Source organism: Crinia signifera, chromosome 4 (assembly GCF_055691185.1).
Source record: "Crinia signifera chromosome 4, ASM5569118v1, whole genome shotgun sequence".
NCBI classification, from domain to species: Eukaryota; Metazoa; Chordata; class Amphibia; order Anura; family Myobatrachidae; genus Crinia; species Crinia signifera.
This window is the reverse complement of record NC_139220.1, coordinates 75,245,499-75,267,127: the sequence shown is the minus strand read 5'-3', so window position 1 is coordinate 75,267,127 and position 21,629 is coordinate 75,245,499. Positions and strand designations below refer to the sequence as shown.

The following is a 21,629-nucleotide window of genomic DNA, read 5'->3' as shown; positions in this document are numbered from 1 at the left end:
CCTGAAATGGTTTACATTGACACGCTCCTTTTTCGCCCCCCTTCCCCCATGGTTCCCCAAACGTTCCAGTAAATGTTATGAGATACTGTATATACAGTAATTAGAACATTCATTTCAGGCTACTTTTATTACTAACTCCAGCACTAGTTACCAGCTCGACAAAACAATGGAACAACACAACAGTAATGTCAGCGCTCTCTGTGGAGCCATCTAGTGGCCTCTGGCAAAGAAAAAAAAAAAACACTTGAATTGCCCTATAGAGGTGAGGAGCAGTATTAGCCTTTTAATATATAGGTTTTATCTATTTATCTTAATAAAAGAAAAGTCTCTGATTATGTTTATAGCTAACATGGTTGCTATCATAATGTTACTGTTTATTCAGCTATGATGTGATCCCTAACATTAAAGTCTGGCAGAAAATGTTGTATGCCAAATATATATATATAATGGTACTCTTTACCTAGAACGGCGCCCACGATTTTGATCATAGGCATCGGAAGGTAAAAAATTGCGTCGGTCGCATCGCATGCGGACAAAAAATCGCATGCGATGCGACCGACGAGATTACCGCGATTTTACTTAGGGAACAATGTTAAATGGGTCAATTGACCCGATTTAACATAGGGAACAATGTTAAATGGCACACAGACCCCAAATAGCCACCCTGGGCCCCCCCAATTGTTAACGCCACCCCACGATCTATATAATATATAAATCCTCACCATACTCGCATTAGCCAAGCAGTAGTAAACCTACAGATTAATGTAAATATTAAGAAATAAATGTTTCTTTCAATATTAAAATAAATTACATATTTACTCGGTAACTAAATTTGATGTGGAGTGGGAATGCACCTGCACAAGTGTAATGTAATATGATGCCTTATCCTGGGCTGCAGTAACACTGGGGTGCTTTAAATGGGTCAAATAATTAAGCTGAAGTATTTGGAACCTCTCCCTCAGCCATTTAATTCTGGCAAACCTACTGTAGGAGATGTAATGAAATGACTGCTTCCAAGCTTCAGAAAAAACATAACACTGTATTTAATTTCTAGGAAGATATTAGCTCTTGCAATTTATTATATTTCAATGGGGAGTTGTTTTACACAGAATTTGATGGAAGAGAGAACTGAGAGTAATCATTGTCCTAGGAAAACAGTTTATGACATTGCTCAGCTATAATATCTGTATATGAAAATGACATATTAGGAGTGAATGCCAAATAACTGAGCAATCTGCTAAAATGTCATTCCAGCTCATCTGACAGCCAAGATAAAGATGTGTCTGAACCATTATACAAATGTAGGAGAATACATAAAAGCCACAACCACATTCTAAACCACCGTAGTATAGAGAATCTAAAGAAAAAGCTTTAAAAACATAATTAACTCCACATCATATAACGGTTTCTGAATAAAATGGCTATACCGTTTGCCAAAAATGGATAATAATAACTTTATTAACAATAGTAATGAATCTAAAAACAATCATTGCATTAAAAATGACATTAACTTTGTGGTATACTGTAGTATCAAAAAGAAGTCTATGCTCATTCTGTTAATACCATTCAGCTAAACTAATATATAAAACCTGAAACAGGATAATGCATCCCAGATGCCAGTTTGATTCAGACAGACTGTGTTTTCCAGTGGCTCCTGGCTTCTCTCATTGATCGATCATAAGGTAGACCTGCAAAGAAGGAATTCCGCAGCTGGCAGTTAATGAAAAGAACGATCAGAGTCACAGACAGGAATAGAAGGAAAAATAGGACAATATAAGTCATTAGGTCAGGCTTGTTTATCTCCCCTTCCTTCAGCACCCTGGCTGTGGACATGTAAAATGCTGAGGAGCTGACTGGCCTCTGGGTGTTGCTCAGGTAAGGAGTATTAGTCTGGAGCATGATCTGGGCTTCGGTAGCACTGCTGGAGTTTAACAGCATTTCCCCATACATGATCATGATGAGATACTCTTCACAGCTGTTTAGGGCAACAGGCACCCCCAAAAGTCTGTATTTGCTTTCAGAAGAATCTTGTCCATTTTTTATATCCAGTTTGGGTGTAGTTCAGTTGTGCGCATAATTCCATCAAGCAAATGTATAGCAGATAATCCTGTACAATGTGAAAAGAGCAGTCTTCCTGATTCTGGAATTGTCATTTAATAAGGCATCATTGTCACTGTACCGAAATCCTTACTCTTGTATCTTCCCAAGTCTTCCAGACTCCTGTCCACTCATTACCATTAATTGTGTACATTAACAGAAATCAATGAATGCAGATTGGCACAGAGAAATAGATTATTCCTTTTATGTCACTTAAACTGGATATACAGCTTGAGAGAGACGATGCATGTTGCCTCAGTACATCCTGATGCTAATTATAACAAAGCAGGCAGTGCGAAGTTAGATCTTTGTATCCCACATCCATGTCAGATCCATATACATGTGCATGTTATGTGAAGCAGTTGATTCCTCTACAAATGCAGAGCCTTCACAGCAGCTGATCATTGTGGGGATCCATAAGCTCAGGAACCTCCTTAAATCCTTGTGATTTCTGCTGTTGAACTGATCTTGTTTTCAATGCACTCCAAAGTTCCCCCAGCTTCTGACTCCTGGCGCTTTCCAGCACAGATTTCCAGCATGCAGTCAGGCTGAGCAGTGACTGTACATTCATAAAGCAGGTGACAGCTTCTACTGTGATGAAACTCCAGCCAGGCAGCAGCATACAGTATCCTGCAGTTGGGAGTCCTTTTTACACCATGGCGCTGAATCTTTCTGGAGACTGTGATATCTCACAGCTTCCTGATATTAAAACATAATACATGTGTGGCTTTAATCCCTTTGAGTACATAGCAGCAGAAAAAGCACGTACTGTACAAGAGCCTTACCTGTTATTAGTTATTAGTATTTAGAGCGGGTAATGATTTTTTCTGTAACTTATACAGCATCATTTACAGATTGGCAATTAGTATGTTAATTCTATTTAATCAACCTGCTTTTAAACAGCCATTAAGGTCTGGCTTATTGCCAGACATTTTTAAATCTCTTAAACTCCTTAGCACTCTGTTATACAGCAGGCGGACATGAATTTCATACATATTTCTGTAGCCGTAAGAGAGATAAATACAGTTTATTTAAACTGTGCTTGGCTTGCTGTTAGCTATCTGACATCTTTCTTGAAGTCTGTATAGGAAGAACATTGGGCCTTATTCTGGTTGGTGCAGTCCGTTCTGAATTCTTTAGGACGGCGATTTGTAGCTACCTGCGCATGCGCAAGCAACGCAATGCGCATGTGCAACGCAGTGTCTTCGCAGTCGTTCTCAGCAATACCGTCTACAAATGTGCACCAAACTCCCTCGGGAAATATGGGTGTAATATGGGCGTCATGTGGGCGTACAGAAGGGCACGGTTTCAAAGTGGGCAAAACTGGGCGTAAATCTGGGCGTACATTTGGGAGTGCACGAACAGTGGTAGGTGTGCATTCGGACCGGACACTGAGTGCAAGCGAACCAACACGGCAGAAATCTTCGGTGTCAATAAGCAGCTTTCACTTCTCGGAAGGCAATGGTTCATGCGTTAGGCATTCAGATCGCCCAATTAGTACGGCCGCACCTTAAACACTCGCTTCTGAGCACAATACAATCCACTCCTCTAGTCATTAGTGATTAATTAAACACTTTTCACAGGTTCAATTGGAAGAATTGCTGCCTAAATGGGCCATTACATTATACAAGAATATATGCTGCAAACATACTGTGTTTTAAACTGTAGGTATTTGACATTTATTATGTGTAAATCCCAATTTGACCTTTTAGAATGATTGCATTTGCCTTGCAATTAAAAAATAGTATGCATACAGTACATAAAACATAGGTAAAGGGGCAACAATGAAGTTTTACAACTTAACATGATGTAAGGGTTAATCTAAAGGGCTAGTAATGTGTTTAAGTGTCATTTAGGAAGTAATTGATTTAATGAAAAATAAATATATATGTTATGAGGTATCCTAATTGGATAAATGTGTCATGCTGCTGAAGCATGACTTCCGAATAGATTACTGAGGTTTGTGCACTACACCAACTTGGTGCGTACAGTCAGATTCTCGTCCGTTCAGACGCAGTAAGACCGTGCAGAATCTTTGAGTTCCCACCGCACACTCACGTTTGGATGCAGTCTGAAGACATTCCCTCTTCTTAGAGAGTCCGCCCGAACGGATGCGGACGACCTGTGGGCGTGTATTCTTAGAATGTCCGCCGTGCATGGCGTTCGGTCATTTCTGAAAGAACGCGTATCTCAAAGAGTCAACCAGAATAAGGTCCATTGTCTGTGAGTTTAATACCCATACACACAACCGAAATCATCACAGCACTCAGTGATGCATTTTCATCCTGAGACACATCTGCTTTGCCTTAAGATAGTAAGATAGAAATAACACACATATGTCCATTGGAAATGTAATACATATGTTTCTTTATACTGTATTACTCATGGTTCATTTTCTTTTTTTTTTACATTTGTACATTTTTACATTAGTACATATACAAAATAAAAAAAATAAAAATTAATGTAGGAAACATATGAGCAGTGAGAGAGAGGAACAGACTCGCAGAGCTGGGCAGAATTCCATTTCTGCCAATAAGCAAGGTTCCCTCTGATAGATTGGGGCTAATTCTAGCACTATAACACTGGGTGGGAGACCTTTGGGAAGAAAACATTCATATTTCCTTAAAGATGTATAACAGGCAGCTAAGCATAAATGTAGAGGAGGGACAAAGAAAAACTTTCAGATATAGGGCCAAAGTGATAAAATGGAGAGTGGAAAACAACCATCCAATCAGCTCCTACATGCCATGTCACAAGGCTGTGTTTGAAAAATGTCAGACAAGAGGCGATTGGCTGATGGTTTATCACTCTACATTTTATCACTTTTGAAGCTTAGTGCATCTGGCCCTTTAAGTGGAATAGTAAATGCTCAATCCAGAGAATGCAATAGGCTATGCAACAGCATATGTATAACTGGGCACCCTCCTCTCTAGCTGGCAGTGCTGTATACTCTGGGCAATGGGGTAACTAGGGGACCCTACTCTTTCCTAGTGATTTTCTAACTGTGCGTGTGCAAACCGATTGAAAAATGGGTAAACCGCTTGCTGCTGTGATTTGCACATGCGCATGCACAAACCCCGACCATCGGGGCTGGGACTGAATCAGATTGCGTTGATCGATCCTGAATCAGCCCCTTAGTTTCTATGGGGGTCTGTAAAGCTGTCTGTGTTCCTGAGCTCTGGAATTTAAGGCTGGTGTTAGCCGCAGCAGCCTATGAGCTACATTCCGCAAAGCATAACCACAATAACCATGCGTTGCTAGTAGACCGCGCATGCCTAGTAACACTGTGGGGGTCCCTACAGAGGATTAAAGTGACCACTAATGCAGCTTACAGTATATTCATACAGACAGGAGAATGTTCATTTCTTATTGTTCAGATTATCACAGATACATTTTTTTTTTTACAATTATTGGGTCTAAAACCCAATAATTGATAAATATGCCCCTTAGGGCTGCTAATACTGCAGACCTGGGAACTTCCACTAATGACAATTCAGGATTGGCTGTGGGCCAGCGTGCATTTAGGACTGCAGGTCAGACAGTGGGCAAGCATTGGATGAGGCAGCAAGCTCTGCACTAGTTGTTCAGGTCCTGCTGCCAGGGTGTTTGGCGCCTCCCAGCAAACTGTAAATTTGCCATATTTAATAAAAGGGATAGCATGCAATGAATGAGTGTGGTCTCACAACCATCATCAATTTACCCCACACATTAGCACAATCTCATTCACAATGCACCCACATATTGTCCCTGATCTGATGAATATAACACTGGTAGTGTCACTTATTCACATTAAGACAAACAGTAGTGCCCGTTACACATACTTCCCCAATCCCCAGAGTTGCTTACACACACACACACACACACACACACACACACACACACTGTCCAATCAGAGTGAGAACCCCAACATCCCTCCTGGAGCAGGTGAATGCAGCAAACAGTACATGCACTTGTATGTGCAGCAAAGGGCCCCCTCACCCATTCCTCTCAGTGGGTGTTGAAGGGTGCACAGCTTGTACACTTACTGGGCAGTGAAGAGGTGTGGCTGTAGCCGCTGTCTCTCCAGTGGCATCAGGTGTATGTGACTGCATCCAATGTGGGTTCTCCATGGGATTGCCCACATGGCACACTGCTGGGGAATTTGCCTGTCAAACTGTTTGAAAGGCGCAGCTGCAGCCAACAGCAACTGAATGGCAGCAGAGTAGAACAGTGGGGAGAGCATGGTGGCATGGTCAACTGGGGTGAGTTACTGTGAAAGAGAGAGACCAGGGGCAGGGAGAGGGAGGTATGGAAGAGAGAAAGAGAGACACAAGTTGCAAAGAGAGAGGGAGACACGAGAAAGACACGCCAGTGCTAAATAGAGAGGGAGGCATGAGAGAGAGAGACGCCAATGTTAAAGAGAGAGGGAGACATGGGGAAAAAAAAGATCAGGAGCAAAAATAGAGAGACCGGGGGAGAAAAAGGAACATGGGAAGGGTGGAGAGAGGCTAGGGGGGTGAGAAAGAGATACCAGGGACAGAGAGGGAGACATGGAAAACAGACAGACCAGGGACAGAGAGAGGGGGCATGGAAGGGATGGAGAGAGACCAGGGGCAGAAAGAAGGGGCATGGTTGAAGGGGGCAAATGTTTAAACTAGCGGTGAGAACATATGCTGCACTTAACGCTAGTTAACTGGGGGGATTACATTTTTTCAAATGTATAACTTGCGTACCTACCGTGCACTAGGGACAGCCCGCCGAGTAACACTCGGCACAGCTGTCCCCTTCAAGTGGCCCAGGGCTATGTATTAACAGCCCCAGCCACTTCACCAGCTCAGGGCTAGCGTTGTCCTATCCCCACTGCAGAGACAACGCTTGGACCAAAAGAGTATGCAGCGCTCAGTTAATGACCCAAACAATAATATGATTATAAGTGAACATTTTATAAATGGAATAAAAACAAAATTAGTAATAAAAACAACATAAATGTACATGTAATAAAATCATAGAGTCACTGAGACCTGGATAATTGATGGTAAGTAACCTGCTCTGGTCAGTCAAAAACGGCCAATATATTACCCACTTGTAGGTCAATGGTAGCCCCTGGACAAGGTGGTAGTCCAAGATGAACGTTGGAGGTATCCTGTGCAGATGTATGGGGGATCCTCTTACAACGTTTGGGTACTTGATTGTACCAATGGGGTCCAATGCCAAGGTGATAACTGGAAGCAATAATTGTAATCCAAGGTGTCCCAGTCCAGAGAGGACTAGCTGAATTGAGGGATCCTCTCTGAAATGCGTCCGTACTTGGGAATATAAAGTGCTACAGGTGGAAGATGGAAGTGGTAGCAGGACCAGATGATTGCTGGCTGCAACTGCAGCATGTTCAGCCCCCTGTGCTGTTAATGACAGGAGATGCTACTGATCATACTCACCTTGTGCATTCAATTCTACAAACTAACTGCTTCCTTTTTTTTTTAAACTACTGCATTAAATGAGTGGAACCCTGTTTTTATATGATTTAGGATGAGGAGACATCTGGCATTAGGTCTCCCAGCTGTGTCATTTTTTTTGTGTGCTGGTTTACTCATGGTCTGGTAATCACTATGATGGGAATATAGAATTTAATAGAAGGGTCAGACCAGTGCGGGAGCTTAGGGCACATTCTGTGCCTTCCACTATTTTGTGAAATAATAATTTTTCCATAGCGCTGTTGGATATAGGTTGGAAAGCAGTGCAGAACAGCAAACGCTTCAGCCTGATTGATAGACAAAGGCATTCGCGGGGAGGGGCTGGGATGTTTCTGGAAATGGGTGTGTTGCCCCCATTTTCTGGCAGCGGCCAGCAGAGGCGTAGGTGGGGACGAAGCCGGCGGAGCACCTGCTCCGGGCGCCGACATGTCACCTGGCGCTGGAGCTCTGCCATCGGGCTCCCCCGCCCTGCTCGCCCGCTGTGCCCAGTATCAGTCTTCACTGTGGACAGTTAAAACCCGGCGAGCGCTCTCACTGCGCATGAGCCGGTTTGGGAGGCCGGAGGCAGGGATGCGGCTCCATGACGTCATAACGTCATGGCGCCGCATCCCTGCCTATGGCGTCCCAAACCGGCGCATGCGCGATGTGAGAGCGCTGGCCTGTTTTTTTGGGGAGGAGGAGCTTGTGCTGGGCTGGCCTGCAACTACTACACAGACCTATAACACAGTCATCCTCCACCGTCGCCTGCCTCTTTATTTCCTGGGAACTGGTGTCTGAGCACCCGTCTGTGGGAAGTGAACATTGAAGATGAGCGACAGCGGGGAGTAGAATTATGGCGACCAGGTTAGTAAACTATTACATGCGGGTTTGTGTAGACAGATTCAGGTGAAGCCGAGGGGTCAAGGGGTGAGCGCGGTGGGGTCCTATTATTATTATTGTTATTATACAGGGGAGCAGCCTTATTATTATACAGGGGGAGCAGCCTCTGGTGTCCTTTTATTATACATTATACATGGGGAGCAGCCATTATTATTATTAGCAAGCAAGGTCAGTCTTCCTTTTCACCGTGCAAAGGGGGGGGGGGCATGCGAAACATGACCTTGCTCCGGGCACCGTGGAACCAAGCTACACCACTGGTGGCCAGGCCAGGGAGTGCGCCTCAGGGCGCGGTTTCCCTGTCCTCATTAACCTTATTCAGGCTGCAGTCGCAAAAAGACTTTCCTCAAAATTGCGATGTGATTGCACCTTTAAGCAAAGGCTGGAGGTGGTAGGATGCGAGCAGCAAACAGCTTAGCATATCCAATCCAAGGTGCTCCAGGCCTCATTGTGGGTTGTCACAGGTGGTCATCAGACAAAAGTTGGGGTTCCCCTTGATTTAATGTAGGTGCCCCTTGAGTGCAGACATTATGTTGATAATAGGGCACAAAGATACAGGTTGTTTTGGGGTAGAACTGGTATCAGTGGTGTTATGTGCACTGCTATCACTTCTCCCCAAGGTATACAGTAAATGCGGTGATGTGTGCAAGGTGACAGTGGCACTGTTGTGCTCCCCTATCAATATACAAGATAGCACACCAATATGGTGGGATTATATATGTGGCACTGATTTCTGAAACCCAAAGCTATCGATTGTGACAGTGCCAGTGTCGATGCCTATACACCACAGCAGGACAGCTCTATCCCTGACTGTGGTCGCGTCAGCTCTGGGCTTCATGTGAGACCCCAGGAGAGTAGTAGGATTCAGGTGACATTCAGGTGTGAGACACAGCACATTAACACTAGACTGATGCGCTGTTGTCTACAGCAAAGGGGTTACACTTGTGTGCTGGTGACAAGTAAGCAGATTAATATTTAAGCTTAATTAAAATATAATCTAGGAAGAGGAGGTAAGGAGATATAAATAAAGCTGTTCCTGTTAGTTTCTTCTGAGAGATGTCAAGTACAATTATGAAATTGTGCTGCAATCAGGGGCACACTCAGAATTTCAGGGGGGGGGGGGGTTCAGAATGCTTGATTTTATAGCAAGCCTGTCCTGCTCCCTGAGAGAGCAGCATTAACACGTAACAAACGAGAGTGTTCCTCAGACATATACAGAATTGCAGTAAGCAGTGATAGCAGTATCAGGACATTCTAGTCCAGGCATGTCCAACATTGGCCCTCCAGATGTTGTGAAACTACACATCCCAGCATGCTTTGCCACAGTTTTGCTATTAGAGAATGCTAAAACTATTGCAAAGCATGCTGGGATGTGTAGTTTCAAAACATCTGGAGGGCCAACGTTGGACATGCCTGTTCTAAGCTGATGTTTGCTGTTTTGTATTATTTTTTTGTTATAAGTGTGGGTACAGTCCATGATTCAAATTTCTTGTTCAATGGAGCAAATCCATGAGTGTGAGAGAGTGGCAGAAGAGCTTAGCACTGGGCCTAAATGTTCAGTATACTGTATGTATAGCCATGGACAAAAGTTTTGAGACTTTTGAAAGTTTTTATTACTATTACCAGTTATTTATATAGAATGCACATATCCCGCAGTGTTTTACAAATAATATTTACACATTTACATCTAGCCCTGCCCATACCTCCTAACTTTTTGAAGTTGAGATGAGGGACACTGGCGCCGCCCGCCGCGGGACAGTACTGGCCCTGGGCGGGGGGTGGGACCGTCCCACGAAAAGAAGGACAGTTGGAAGGTATGCCTGCCCCAGTGGATCTTACAATCTATATTCCCTACCACATATACATGCACAATAACTCTAGGATTAATTTTGTTGGGAGCCATTTAACCTACCAGTATATTTTTGGATTGTGGGAGGAAACTGGAGTACCAGAAGAAAACCCACGCAAACACAGGGAGAATATACAAACTCCACACAGTTAGGGTCATAGTTTTATTCATACCCATGACCTCAGTACTGTGAGGCAGTAATGCTCACCATTACACCATCAATGACAAAATTATTAAATTATTAAGTCTGCTGCCTCAGTTTTTATGATGGCAATTTGCATATACTGCAGAATGTCATGAAGAGTGATCAGATGAATTGCAATTAAGTACAATGTCCCTTTTTGAATTCTGATTAATGAACTTAATCCCAAAAACAAAATTTCCACTGCATTTCTGCCCTGGCACAAAAGTACCAGCTGACATCATGTCAGTCATTCTCTTGTTAACACAGGTGAGGGTGTTGATCAGGACAGGGCTGGAGATAATTCTGTCATGCTGATTGACTTCCAATAAAAGAATGGAAGCTTTAAAAGGAGGGAGGTGCTTGAAATGATTGTTCTTCCTTTCTTAACCATGGTTACCTGCAAGGAAACACATGTAGACATCATTGCTTTGCTGGGATGTGTAGTTTAACAAACAGATGGAGGGTTTTGGCCATGCCTGTATTAGAGACTGTGGTCATAAAACCTCCATTGAGACACATTTGTCAGGATCCTGCAATACGTGGTGAACCAAAATTGGCCCCTGTGTTCCTATCGTAGGGGTTTGCACATGTGCATTTGTGCACATGTGCAGTATTTATGCACTGCTGTAAAGTTATCTGCCCCACAGCCCCCACTAATAACCCTTTTCCAGTAGAAATGGCTACAAAGTAAAAATCCTGGGGACAGTGACCCGAGATTTTTGCTCTGGAAACCAGCACGATTTTTAACTGGTAAAAACCAGGTAACCAGCTGTGGAAACAGCTCATAACTGGGACTTTCAACCCGGGCGGGGAAAGCTGTCCATTTGTGGAGCTGCCCACTGATGCCGGCTGGCCGCCAATCCCTGCTGCCCATCGCTGCCCACCTGACAGTCCCCGATGACCACTTACCGTTCCTCTCTGGCCAACTATCCCTGCTTCCCCCCAATCGCAGATGACCACCCACCAGTCCCTGATGCACGCCAGTAGATGCCCTCCAGTCCTCCCAGTGCCCACTCACCCCCTTGCTTTCCTGGGTTTTCCCTTCTGTAGAAACAGTGTCTACCTGGGAATAAAGTGCATTAGAAACGGGGACCCCAATGTGGATACCTGACAAAATCCCAGTTCGGTTTGACCTTGGATTTTGGTAGAAAAGTGATGTAAGTGTCCTGATCTCATCATTGGTGACCATGAAGAGTGTGAAGCAGAGCCAGATTAAGGTTGGGGCAAAGGGGGTGAGTACTCTGAGGCTCCCTCTTCTCAGTCCCTCCCCTCCTCCCAGCTAGAGCTTTTCTGACCCAGATCACCACCCACATTGAACACTGTGGTGGTTTTAAGTTTAGAACTAAGAAGAAGCTCTACCTGGCATTCTTCAGAGAGGGGGGCATTTGAGCCAATCGGCCTCCCAAGGATGTATTACTTTTACTCACTGAGTGAGGAAAGGAGAGAAGCTGTTACATGTATTGTAGGGTCACATTTGCTGATTGTTTATTAATAATGTGGGACTAGGAAGCTTTATAGGTATACCAGGAGACGTACAGTTGATTGAGTACAGCCTTGGGGGGGACGGGGGGTATTCAATTAAGTGCCTTTTTTTAGCCTGTTCAGTTTGGTGAGTAGTCAAAAAATCTGGCACATTCAAAAAACATGTGGATCAGACATACCGATTCAGCTAAATTGTAATAGTAATTTTTTGCAGATGCTGTTTCAACACTACATCAGCAAAAAAATATTAAAACCATGCAACAACGTCCACAATTGAATACTAGCCAAAAGATACCCGCCTAAGGAATACATTGACTAACATTCATGTTAATTCAATATTGCATTTACAACCAAAAAACACTTGGTAATTTACAAAACACAAAACACTGCAACGTTTGCTCAAATCATGGTAGAACAGACACAATACACTATAGGCCAAACCTGGCAGAACTCTCCAAAGGGACCACTACACCATGGACATTTATCAGTTGTTCTGCAACCACTGCCATGAATTTGTCTCAAAATACACTTTTCAAACAACACAGTTTAAATGACGTGTTTGGAGGAGCATGCACGGATCATTAGGACCAATGCAGTACTTCTGAATGTAAAAGTGTTAGAAAAGGTTAAAAAATGAAAAATATTATATTGGTCCCTGTAGCCCTAGCATTTACACCCCCCCCCCCCCCCCCCAACTAGTCAGGTCTGGCCTTGGTTCCTGGGATCCCCTAAAAAGGGGTGCGTTCCTTCAGGGCACCCAAGGGCCAGGACTGAAGCCCGGTGCTTTGCTCGGCACACCTGGGCATTGGGTGCCAAGTTCCTAGCCATCAAGTGTAAAATTAAAGATTTAATACAGTTTAAGTATGTTACCTGTAGAATTACAGATCCCAGCAAGTCTGAAACTTGGAGAACTACAAGTACCAGCATGTGGGGCATTAAAGGGCCCACCTGTAAAACAAATAATGTGAAAGTACAGTTTTATTACACAACCATGCACACTCACATACATACATGCCAACATCCCCCAAAGCCCTTCAGTCCTCCTCTCCAGTAGAATTCCATACTACCTTAATCCAGTGTAGATCAGTCCTATCCGGTCTATGTAGGCATCCAGGGATTAATAAAAATAAAATTGTCCCTAACCACATGAATTGCCACTTGGAGACCCATCAGCCAATCAGTAGTGTTATCCTAATTGGCTGAGCTCTACTGAGCTGTCTCTCAATAGTAGCTCATACACTTCTATGGGGAAAAATCACCAGAGAAATTAGGTGTTGTTTGCTGTAGGCCGCAAAATGTTAATAAGGTCAAGCCTTGATAATATCACTCTTTGCCACAAATCCACACTCCCGTCCTCATAGAGTAATTTGACGTAGTTCACATAAAAGAGATAAATGTAGTTAAACACCTTCTATAAAGATAAAAGGTTTTATTTATACAGAGCACTCACATTTAACACAGAACAAACAGCATGTAAATCACTACCAGGTCAAAGATAGAGGCTGGCTTCATGGAGTCACAGATCTCTCCCTGTAGTCAAAATAAATTGCCACAGGGCCCGGAAACCAAGAGGATTTGTTCCTAGCAGCAGTTATGTTGTGTACACACGGGAGAGATATATTGCTCAGCCATATATTGCTGAGCAATATATGGCTGAGCAATATATTGCTCAGTTTCTACTTTACAACAGCGACCAGAGATGGTCGCTGATGAAAAAGAAACTGCCGGGGGAGCCCGGCAGTGGTAATCAGCTGGTCGCAGGAGCATGTTCCTGCGACCAGCGATCACTACAGGGGTAAAAACGGGAGCGCACACCCGGCGATATATCGCTGGTGCACACTTCCATTGCGGGCAATATGGTAGCTCAGCGACCATATTTCCTGCGATTTTGCACAAAATCGCCCCTGTGTGTACGCACCTTAAAAGGTTCCTTCAGCAATCTCCTCTCATGGCACAGTGTCGCCTGCTTTATACATTTTGGACATTATTTCCTTCATCAGAAGAATGATAGACAATGCACCAGTATAACCTTTAATACCCTACTGCATTAACCTTTATATTAAAAAATTACAAGTGAAACAGATAAAACAATTAATTAAAAAATTGCCCACTGACTATCAATCTTCCTGTTTACCCATGAGTTCATATACCGGACATGATGCATCATGCTGACCGGAAGTAAGATGGCCACCGTATATGCATTCCAGCTTAACTCTACAAGCGAAAGACGGCGTTGCTTAGTATTCCTAATGACCGGCCTCCATATTTCACCTACATTTGTTCAATCATTTTTACACATCAGTATATTTGTTTCCTTTGGTGCTAATTAACATAATCTGATCCTTCTAAAGTTATAATTCATAGAGTCCATAAATTAACATCTAAATAACCGTAATTAAAAGCAGTTTATTAAGTTAATAGCAAAGAGAGACAGACAGTTCATCTATTCATTCAACAGCCCAATAACTAAAAAAAACAGCAATAAAACTAATTTCAAAACTCAGGCAGGTATCATAAAATCCATTTCACTTCTAATTTCCCATTTAAACCTTTGAGAACTAAATAATGCTAGGAATCCCTTTCATTTCCGTTTGTGCTAATTTGGTCATAATATTCTTATTTCTCCATGTAGACGTAACTTGCTCTATCTCCCAAAAGAGTTTCAAGGCAACATTCTTTTGATTCATATTTGGATTTGGAATGAGAAGACAAAAGGGTGAAATTTACTTAGATGGGATGTTGCCCATGCAACCAATCCGATTCTAACTATTATCTTCAAAAGATAGTAAATACATAAGTAGAATCTGGTTGTTTGCTATGGGAACTCTGATCTTAGTAAACTCACCCCAGTGTTTGTTTCCAGACATTTCTTTATATTGTAAATATGTTCAGGTAAACTGGTGATGAAATTCCTGTTTGTTTGCCAAATATAAAATAGTCCACATTTGCACTCCAGTATAATATATATATATAATTTTTGGAATTACAATTGATGAAATCCTTAATCACATATTTTACCCCATTCATATTAAAACCTTTAATTTTCTGACTCCATTGACTGTACAACACATAAGACATAGGGGGTATTCAATCCGAGATTCCGACTGTCGGAGCGTCCCGACAGTCGGAATCCCTGGCCGTTTTCGGTTCACTTGACTGTATCTTGACAGCCAGAATTCAATAGTCCCTTGTATTAGGAAAATATCCAGGGAGTTGCTGTAAAGCTGGAGTTGCTGTAAAGAGCTGGTCCAATGCGGAGTATCCAATAATATTAGAAAAGTCCAAATGCTTGTAAAGTGCTGGTGTTTCCATAGGGAGGTGGGTCAGTAGTAGGAGAGTCTTGGCCAGGATTGAATACCTGAACTGACAATATTTCCACTCTCAGAGATTGAATACCCAGTACTTGTGTAGTCTCACGGCGCCAGCATGGCGCCGTGCGTCTGAGTCCCCTTGCGGGGCTCGCTTCGCTCGCCCACGCTGCGTGCTTAGTGGCTCGCTACGCTCGCCACGCTATCTAAAATCGACTCCATGCCAACATGGATAGTGGGGGTATGAACTATCCATGTTGGCATGGAGTTTAGTTAGTTTATTTTAGATAGTTGTGGCGAGCGTAGAACCCGGAAGTATCACGACGCCATGCTGGCGCCGTGAAACTACACAAGTACCGAATACCCCATAAACTGCATCTATGTAAGTCCCTACTGCAAAAACTGTCTCTCTGGGTGGCCTCTAGGCTTACTATTACTGTATATCTTTCAGTGATGGAACCTTTGTATGTATAAAATGAGGACATTCTTGTATTCTATCACCAATGATTGGGTTTCTTTTTAAAATACCACAATTCTTCCTTAAAATTGATGCAATTTTCTTAAAATGTGGAATGAAGGTTATAATAGAAGCCCATTCTCCATCACTGTTCTGTTTAGATGGGACTCATTGGTACTTATGTATTATCTGGGCTCCCATGTTAAATGCACCCAATTTTTTATACCCCTACTAACCAACTACGCATGGAGTTGATTTTATATAGTGTGGCGAGCACAGCGAGCCACCGTGACCGAAGCGTGGCGAGCGGACGCGGTCTCATAAGAAAAACGGGAGCCAGATATTACATAAGTACCGACTTATTATATCAACAATTCTTGTCTCTCAATATTATCCACTATCTCTTGAGCTTTATTTATTCAATATCATAGCCCAAACCTTTAGCCATTTATTTTATTTGGACATCGCTTAGCTCCTTTCTTTTACCAAGTTTTGTGTTTTTCTTTGGAGTGTTCTCTTTTAATTTTAGAATGTCCTCCTTATTCTGTGGTCCTGTTCTAAGAAACGAAGATCTATCTGTTCTCCTGAAATCTCTTGCCTAATTCTCGTGAATGGGGTCCAATTATATTCTTTTCTAAATTTCCCCTCCACTTATTACAATGCCTTTTATTGTTTCTTTGTCTATAATTCCTATATGGGCCCTTGTGTTCCCATCCTTGAAAAGGTCTAAAATCACTTTCAAAGTATTTATATGTCTCCGGACTTTTTTCAGTGTTTACTTTCTCCTTGTGTGTCCTCTTGTATTATCTGCACCTTGGAGTATTTCTCACGTCATCAAATTGTACTTCCTCGTGAGAGTTGCATACAATCCCCCTCGAGCCTCCTGGGCAGTGTCGGACTGGGACATGAAGGGCCCACTGAGGGGGGGGGGGTGCCACTAGGGGCCCATGAAAGGAGTGTTGTCATGCTCTTGTAAAGAACCTTAAAAAATACACCATAGTCCTGTGCATTACAATCTAACATATGTATAATGTATAATTTGAGTGTACTAGGATAGAGTCGGGAGTTTCCGATATTCCCCTGTGGGCCAGTCCAACCCTGCTCCCGGTACCCTCCCAGGCAGCATGATCACATGTGATACACCCCATGCGGCCCTTCTGCAAGCGATCCCCGCTCCCTGCCACTGGGAGGGGGTCCAAAATGGAGATCATACATGCAGCACATATTATCACCGGATCAGTTCCGATGTCAGACACATCCAAATCGGACAAATTTATGGGTGCCTTGGTTTGCATTTTTACATCTATTTCTACATGTTTCCTAATGTTTAAATCTCTCAAATATTTTTTCTGTTTTTTTCCTCTCTGAATTTGTGGCTTTCCTTATTAACTTTTTTAATAATCTGTCTCTGCTTCTTTAAAATCCTTTAAATCTTTAAAAGGTTGTATCACAGTTTGTAAAGTATTTCTTTCTCTGTTTAGATTATTAAATGTGGATCTAAATATATTAATTTAAAAGAAAAATCTAAAATCATCTCCCATTCTTTTCTGAATTTTTCATTAGTTTACCAAATACAAAAGAAGATGGTTTGATTATTTTTAACCCCTTTGGTATCCAGGGCCAGTTTAACAATGGGCCTGATGGAGCTACAGCTCCAGGCCCACTCTCCATGGCCCATTTTGTAGCTGAAGGTCAGGGCTTTCCAATGGTCCCGACCCCATGTTGCTAGTCCTCCGGGAACCGGAGATACTGCCAGGCAAACCACCTGGTTCCAATGGCTGCCAGTCCCCCCTCCGGCATCACAGAAGCTCGAGGTTGATCTGAGTTGAACCCAAATCGCTGGGCCTTCAATCTGATACCATGCTGGGCCATATGGGTTCTAGAGATATTGTGGGTGGTACTTATATGTTAGTTGGGCACCCACTAAGCTATTTGCTTAGTGGGCTTTTCTGCGTAGGGAAATCGCATCGCATGGGCCATTTTAAGGGGCATGCAATGCGAATTTCCTATGTAATTTATTCACTCTCTTAGCCCCGGGGGATCGCATCGCATCGCACCTCCCACAAAATTGCATGCGATGCGATTTTATAGGGTGTACAATGCCATGACATCAGGTATACAATAATAGCATTGTATGACATTCAATGATGTTTTAGGCACCCCCCCCCCCCACTATCCACGCCACCCCGAAGCGTGGTGAGTGCAGCGAGCCCCTGCGAGGGGTGACGGAACGCGTCCTCCAACCTTTTCATACCCCCACTATCCATGTCGGCGTGAAGTTGATTTTATATAGTGTGGCGAACGCAGCGAGCCCCGCGAGGGGATGAGGAATACATGTAAAGTAATCTGCGTCCCCTCGCCTTTGGCGCACAATGCCCCTGTTTATGAAGCATATTGTGCATTATTGCTCAATCTGTTTGGTATAGTGTGTATTTTGGCTCAATCCATTTGGCAAAATTTAAATTTTGCCACAATCTGTGTGGCATAACGTGAATTTTGGCTCAATCCGTGTGCCATAGTGTGAATTTTGGAACAGTCGATGTGAATTTTGGCTCATTCCATGTGGCATAATGTGTAAGAGGCAAGTACAGTATAAGGGGGTTACTATTGTGCCGCGTCACCCCGCAAGGACATCGGCATCCTGCGGGTGCACCTTTGGAGGGCACCTGCCAATATATCTCCCTGCATTTTTCCTATGCCAGCCCCCTGCCTTTTCCAGGCATATATAATTAGTTGAAAGTATTTACACAAATAGAGACACACCCACGAGCAGACCACCCAAACAGAACACTGGTCACGCCCCCCACACACATTATTAGGTGCCGGCCACAGCCCCTATTATTGCACATAATAGGCCCTTGATCATTTTCAGATCCAGGCCCATTTAGACCTTAATCTGGCACTGTTGGTATTAATAGACCAGCTTGATGTTTTTCAAGCCTAATGCTCTCCCACCAAAAGCAATTCTCTTTACAGAAAAATATAGTGCAACACCTACTATAAAGATAAAAGGTTTTATTTCTACAGACTACTCACATTTCCCACAGAACAAACATCATGTAAATTACCACTAGGTGAAAGAGGCTGGCTTCATGGAGTCACAGATCTCAACTTGCAGTCAATGGAAATCATTGCATGTCCCAGAAATCAAGAGGATTTGTTCCTAGCAGCAGTAAAAGGCTCCTTCACAGAGGCTGAAGACTAAGTACCCCACTTCTGCCCAAACCAGGAATGAGTTACCCCCTGGGATCCCACAGACCATTTTGAACAATGTCATATGAATGGGCCTGTGTAGGGAGCAGGGTGGACCCCACTCCCTGAGTTATCTGCCCCTTACCTTAGACATTTTCTGTGCCAGCTAATAGAAGAGTCCTGCCACCAATCAGCATAATTGATCAGAGCCATATACTGCCTCTAGTTTATAGACCACTGTACATTATTTCCCATTCACTGCTGTCTGTGATTTAGAGACAGCTCAAACCTGGAAAACACAAAGAGCAGGCTCTGCCTCCCCTGCCTGCCGCTGTCAACCTCTGCCATCCCTTGCCTTTTGTTATCACTATCTTTCTCTATGTAAACCTCTATGTTCAATATGCTGTCACCCTCTGCATCTCCCTGTCACCCAGTGCCCCCGCTACTCTCCTGCTGTTTGCTGTCAACTTCTACCTTCCATTCCACTCAGGGGCGTAACTAACTATTTTGCGCCCCCCCCCCCGCACGTTTTTTCGGCACCCCACCCCCCCACCCTTGCACACACCTAACCTGCCCCCCCCCCCCCTTCTTACCCGTACCTGCACCCGCGGTCAGCGTCTCGCCCGGCTCTCTGCCAGGACCTGCCTGACCGTCACGGTCCCAGCCGGGTCCTGCTGCTACAATGAAAACTGACTCTTAGAAAATGGCTGCCCCCATACTGCAGACAGAAAACTGTCTGCAGTATGGGGGCAGCCATTTTCTAATTGTCAGTTTTCATTGCAGCAGGACCGTGACGGTCAGGCAGGTCCCGGCAGAGAGCCGGGCGAGACGCAGACCGCGGGTAACTATAGCCCCGCAGCCCCCCCCCGGCGGCACCCCCAATTTCTCTGCGCCCCCCACCACCGCGGGGGCTGTGGAGCTATAGTTATGCCACTGCTTCCACTGCCTTATGCTGCCACCCTTCACCTCTCCCTGTCACCCACTCATTCCCCCTGCCCTTCTTACACCCCTGACTCCACTGTCACCCTCTGCCTTATCCTGCCTCATACTGTCACCCTCTACCTCTCTCTGTCATCCACCGACATGTGGAATATTGTAAAAAGCTGTTATATACATTATCAAATACATTTATCCCAAGGGAAATAAGGGTAATAGCAGGATAAACCCGTCATGGCTGAACGAGAATGTAAGGGAAGCAATAAAAAATAATAAGAAGGCATTTACATTATACAAGGCTAACAGGGACAAGGAGGCATTCACAAAGTACAAAGAGTTAATAAAAATTGTAAAAGGGAAATCAAAGCAGCAAAAAGGAAAAATGAAAAGCGCATAAACTCAAAAAGCAAAACAAATCCCCAAAAGTTTTTTAAATACAGTACATCAATAGCCAGGACTTAAAGTGGCCATGCAGAGGTGGGGGGGCTTGTTTCTCTATGCCACCAAATTACCCCCCCTTCCCCTACCCCCATTAGGCAGACACAGGGCCAGTGGTAGGGTTTTTGGCATCCCCCTGCAAACTAGAATGCTTTTCTGTGAGAATTGCTGTGTAGGGCCAAAGTGTTCCCCCTCACTCTAACCCCTGTCAATAGCAAATGGTTAGTAAAAGAGAACATATGGACCTTTATCCAAGCTAATGGAAATAGCATTATTGAGGGTAAGGATAAAGCAGAACTGTTGCATTGTTGTAATATGTTTTTTTTTTACTATGGATAAGCGAGTGAGAAGGGAGGAGTTAGCAAATCCTATTGTCACGAGATGGGTGTGTGGAATCAGTCGTGACTGGAGTGGTCAGATGGTGGGTTTGATGGTGTTGTGCGGATCTCAGGAAGAGAGGCGTGACCAGCAGGAGATGGGTTAACATGAACAGGTTTATTGAATGAACTCATACAACGGATAAAATAACCAGGTTCAATAATTCTTTGAGGACAAAATAATAAATAGATGCAAGTCTCTGATAAATAGCAAAAAGATGGCAGTCCTTTGCAAAATAAACAAGATGGCAGTCCTTTGCAAAATAAACAAGAATACGTGCAGGAAATTCAGAGAAGACAAGACAATGTTCAGGATTTGAGTTTAAAGAAAAAGAAGGATACCTGAAGATTGGATGATTGAGAATTGGATGGTTGGATGACTGAAGATTGGATGGTTGGATGACTAAAGATTGGATGACTGAAGATTGGATGGTTGGATGACTGAAGATTGGCTGACAGCTGCTGGGATCAAGATATAGCTGGACCAGAGTTGGTGAACTGTAAGCACTGTAGAGCTGACTGGAGAATAACCAGAGACTGGCCCGGAGTTGGAGGATTGCAGTGTAGCAACTGATGAGGGTCTGGATACAGCTGAATGGCAGGATTACTGGAAGCTTCACAGCAGAGATGTAGCACACAATAGCTGGGTGCAGGTCAGGAAACTGTGGAGTACCTGGTATCAGGACGTGGTAGCGACTTTTCTGAGAGCAACCTCTTAGTCCAGGAGCTGAATATTTAAACCCCCTGCCTTGCACTGATTGGATGAATATGCAGGCAGCAATTGCAATAGCAGAAATGGACTCTGAATGGAATAGTTGGTGCATAAGAGGGCAGCTATCATGACTTCAGCAAACAGGCAATCAGGGAGTTAATAGCTGATCAGGAGTTTCTGAGCAGATAGGGTTGTCACAGGTGTGCAATTAGCAGCACACAGACTTTCATTGAATGTATGGAAGCAGAAGTGCAGGCTGGAATATCTTGAG

The 21,629-nt window shown here is 43.7% G+C and overlaps 2 protein-coding genes across 4 annotated transcripts in view; one reads left to right on the top strand and one right to left on the bottom strand.

Moving 5' to 3' along the window:
* Positions 1-1,438: 1,438 nt before the first annotated feature.
* Positions 1,439-2,779, bottom strand: SMIM32 (small integral membrane protein 32). Its single transcript, XM_083181862.1, has one exon. It carries the CDS (start codon positions 1,954-1,956, stop codon positions 1,627-1,629), a length of 330 nt encoding a protein of 109 aa, XP_083037988.1. The 5' UTR covers positions 1,957-2,779; the 3' UTR covers positions 1,439-1,626.
* LOC146074104 (syncytin-1-like) overlaps positions 1,604-21,629 on the top strand; it is a 124,317-nt gene continuing 104,291 nt past the window's right edge. For all 3 annotated transcript variants that reach the window (XM_083181859.1, XM_083181860.1, XM_083181858.1), the window contains exon 1: positions 1,604-1,875. The gene's annotated coding sequence lies outside the window, so the exon portion shown is untranslated. The remainder of the gene's footprint in view (positions 1,876-21,629) is intronic.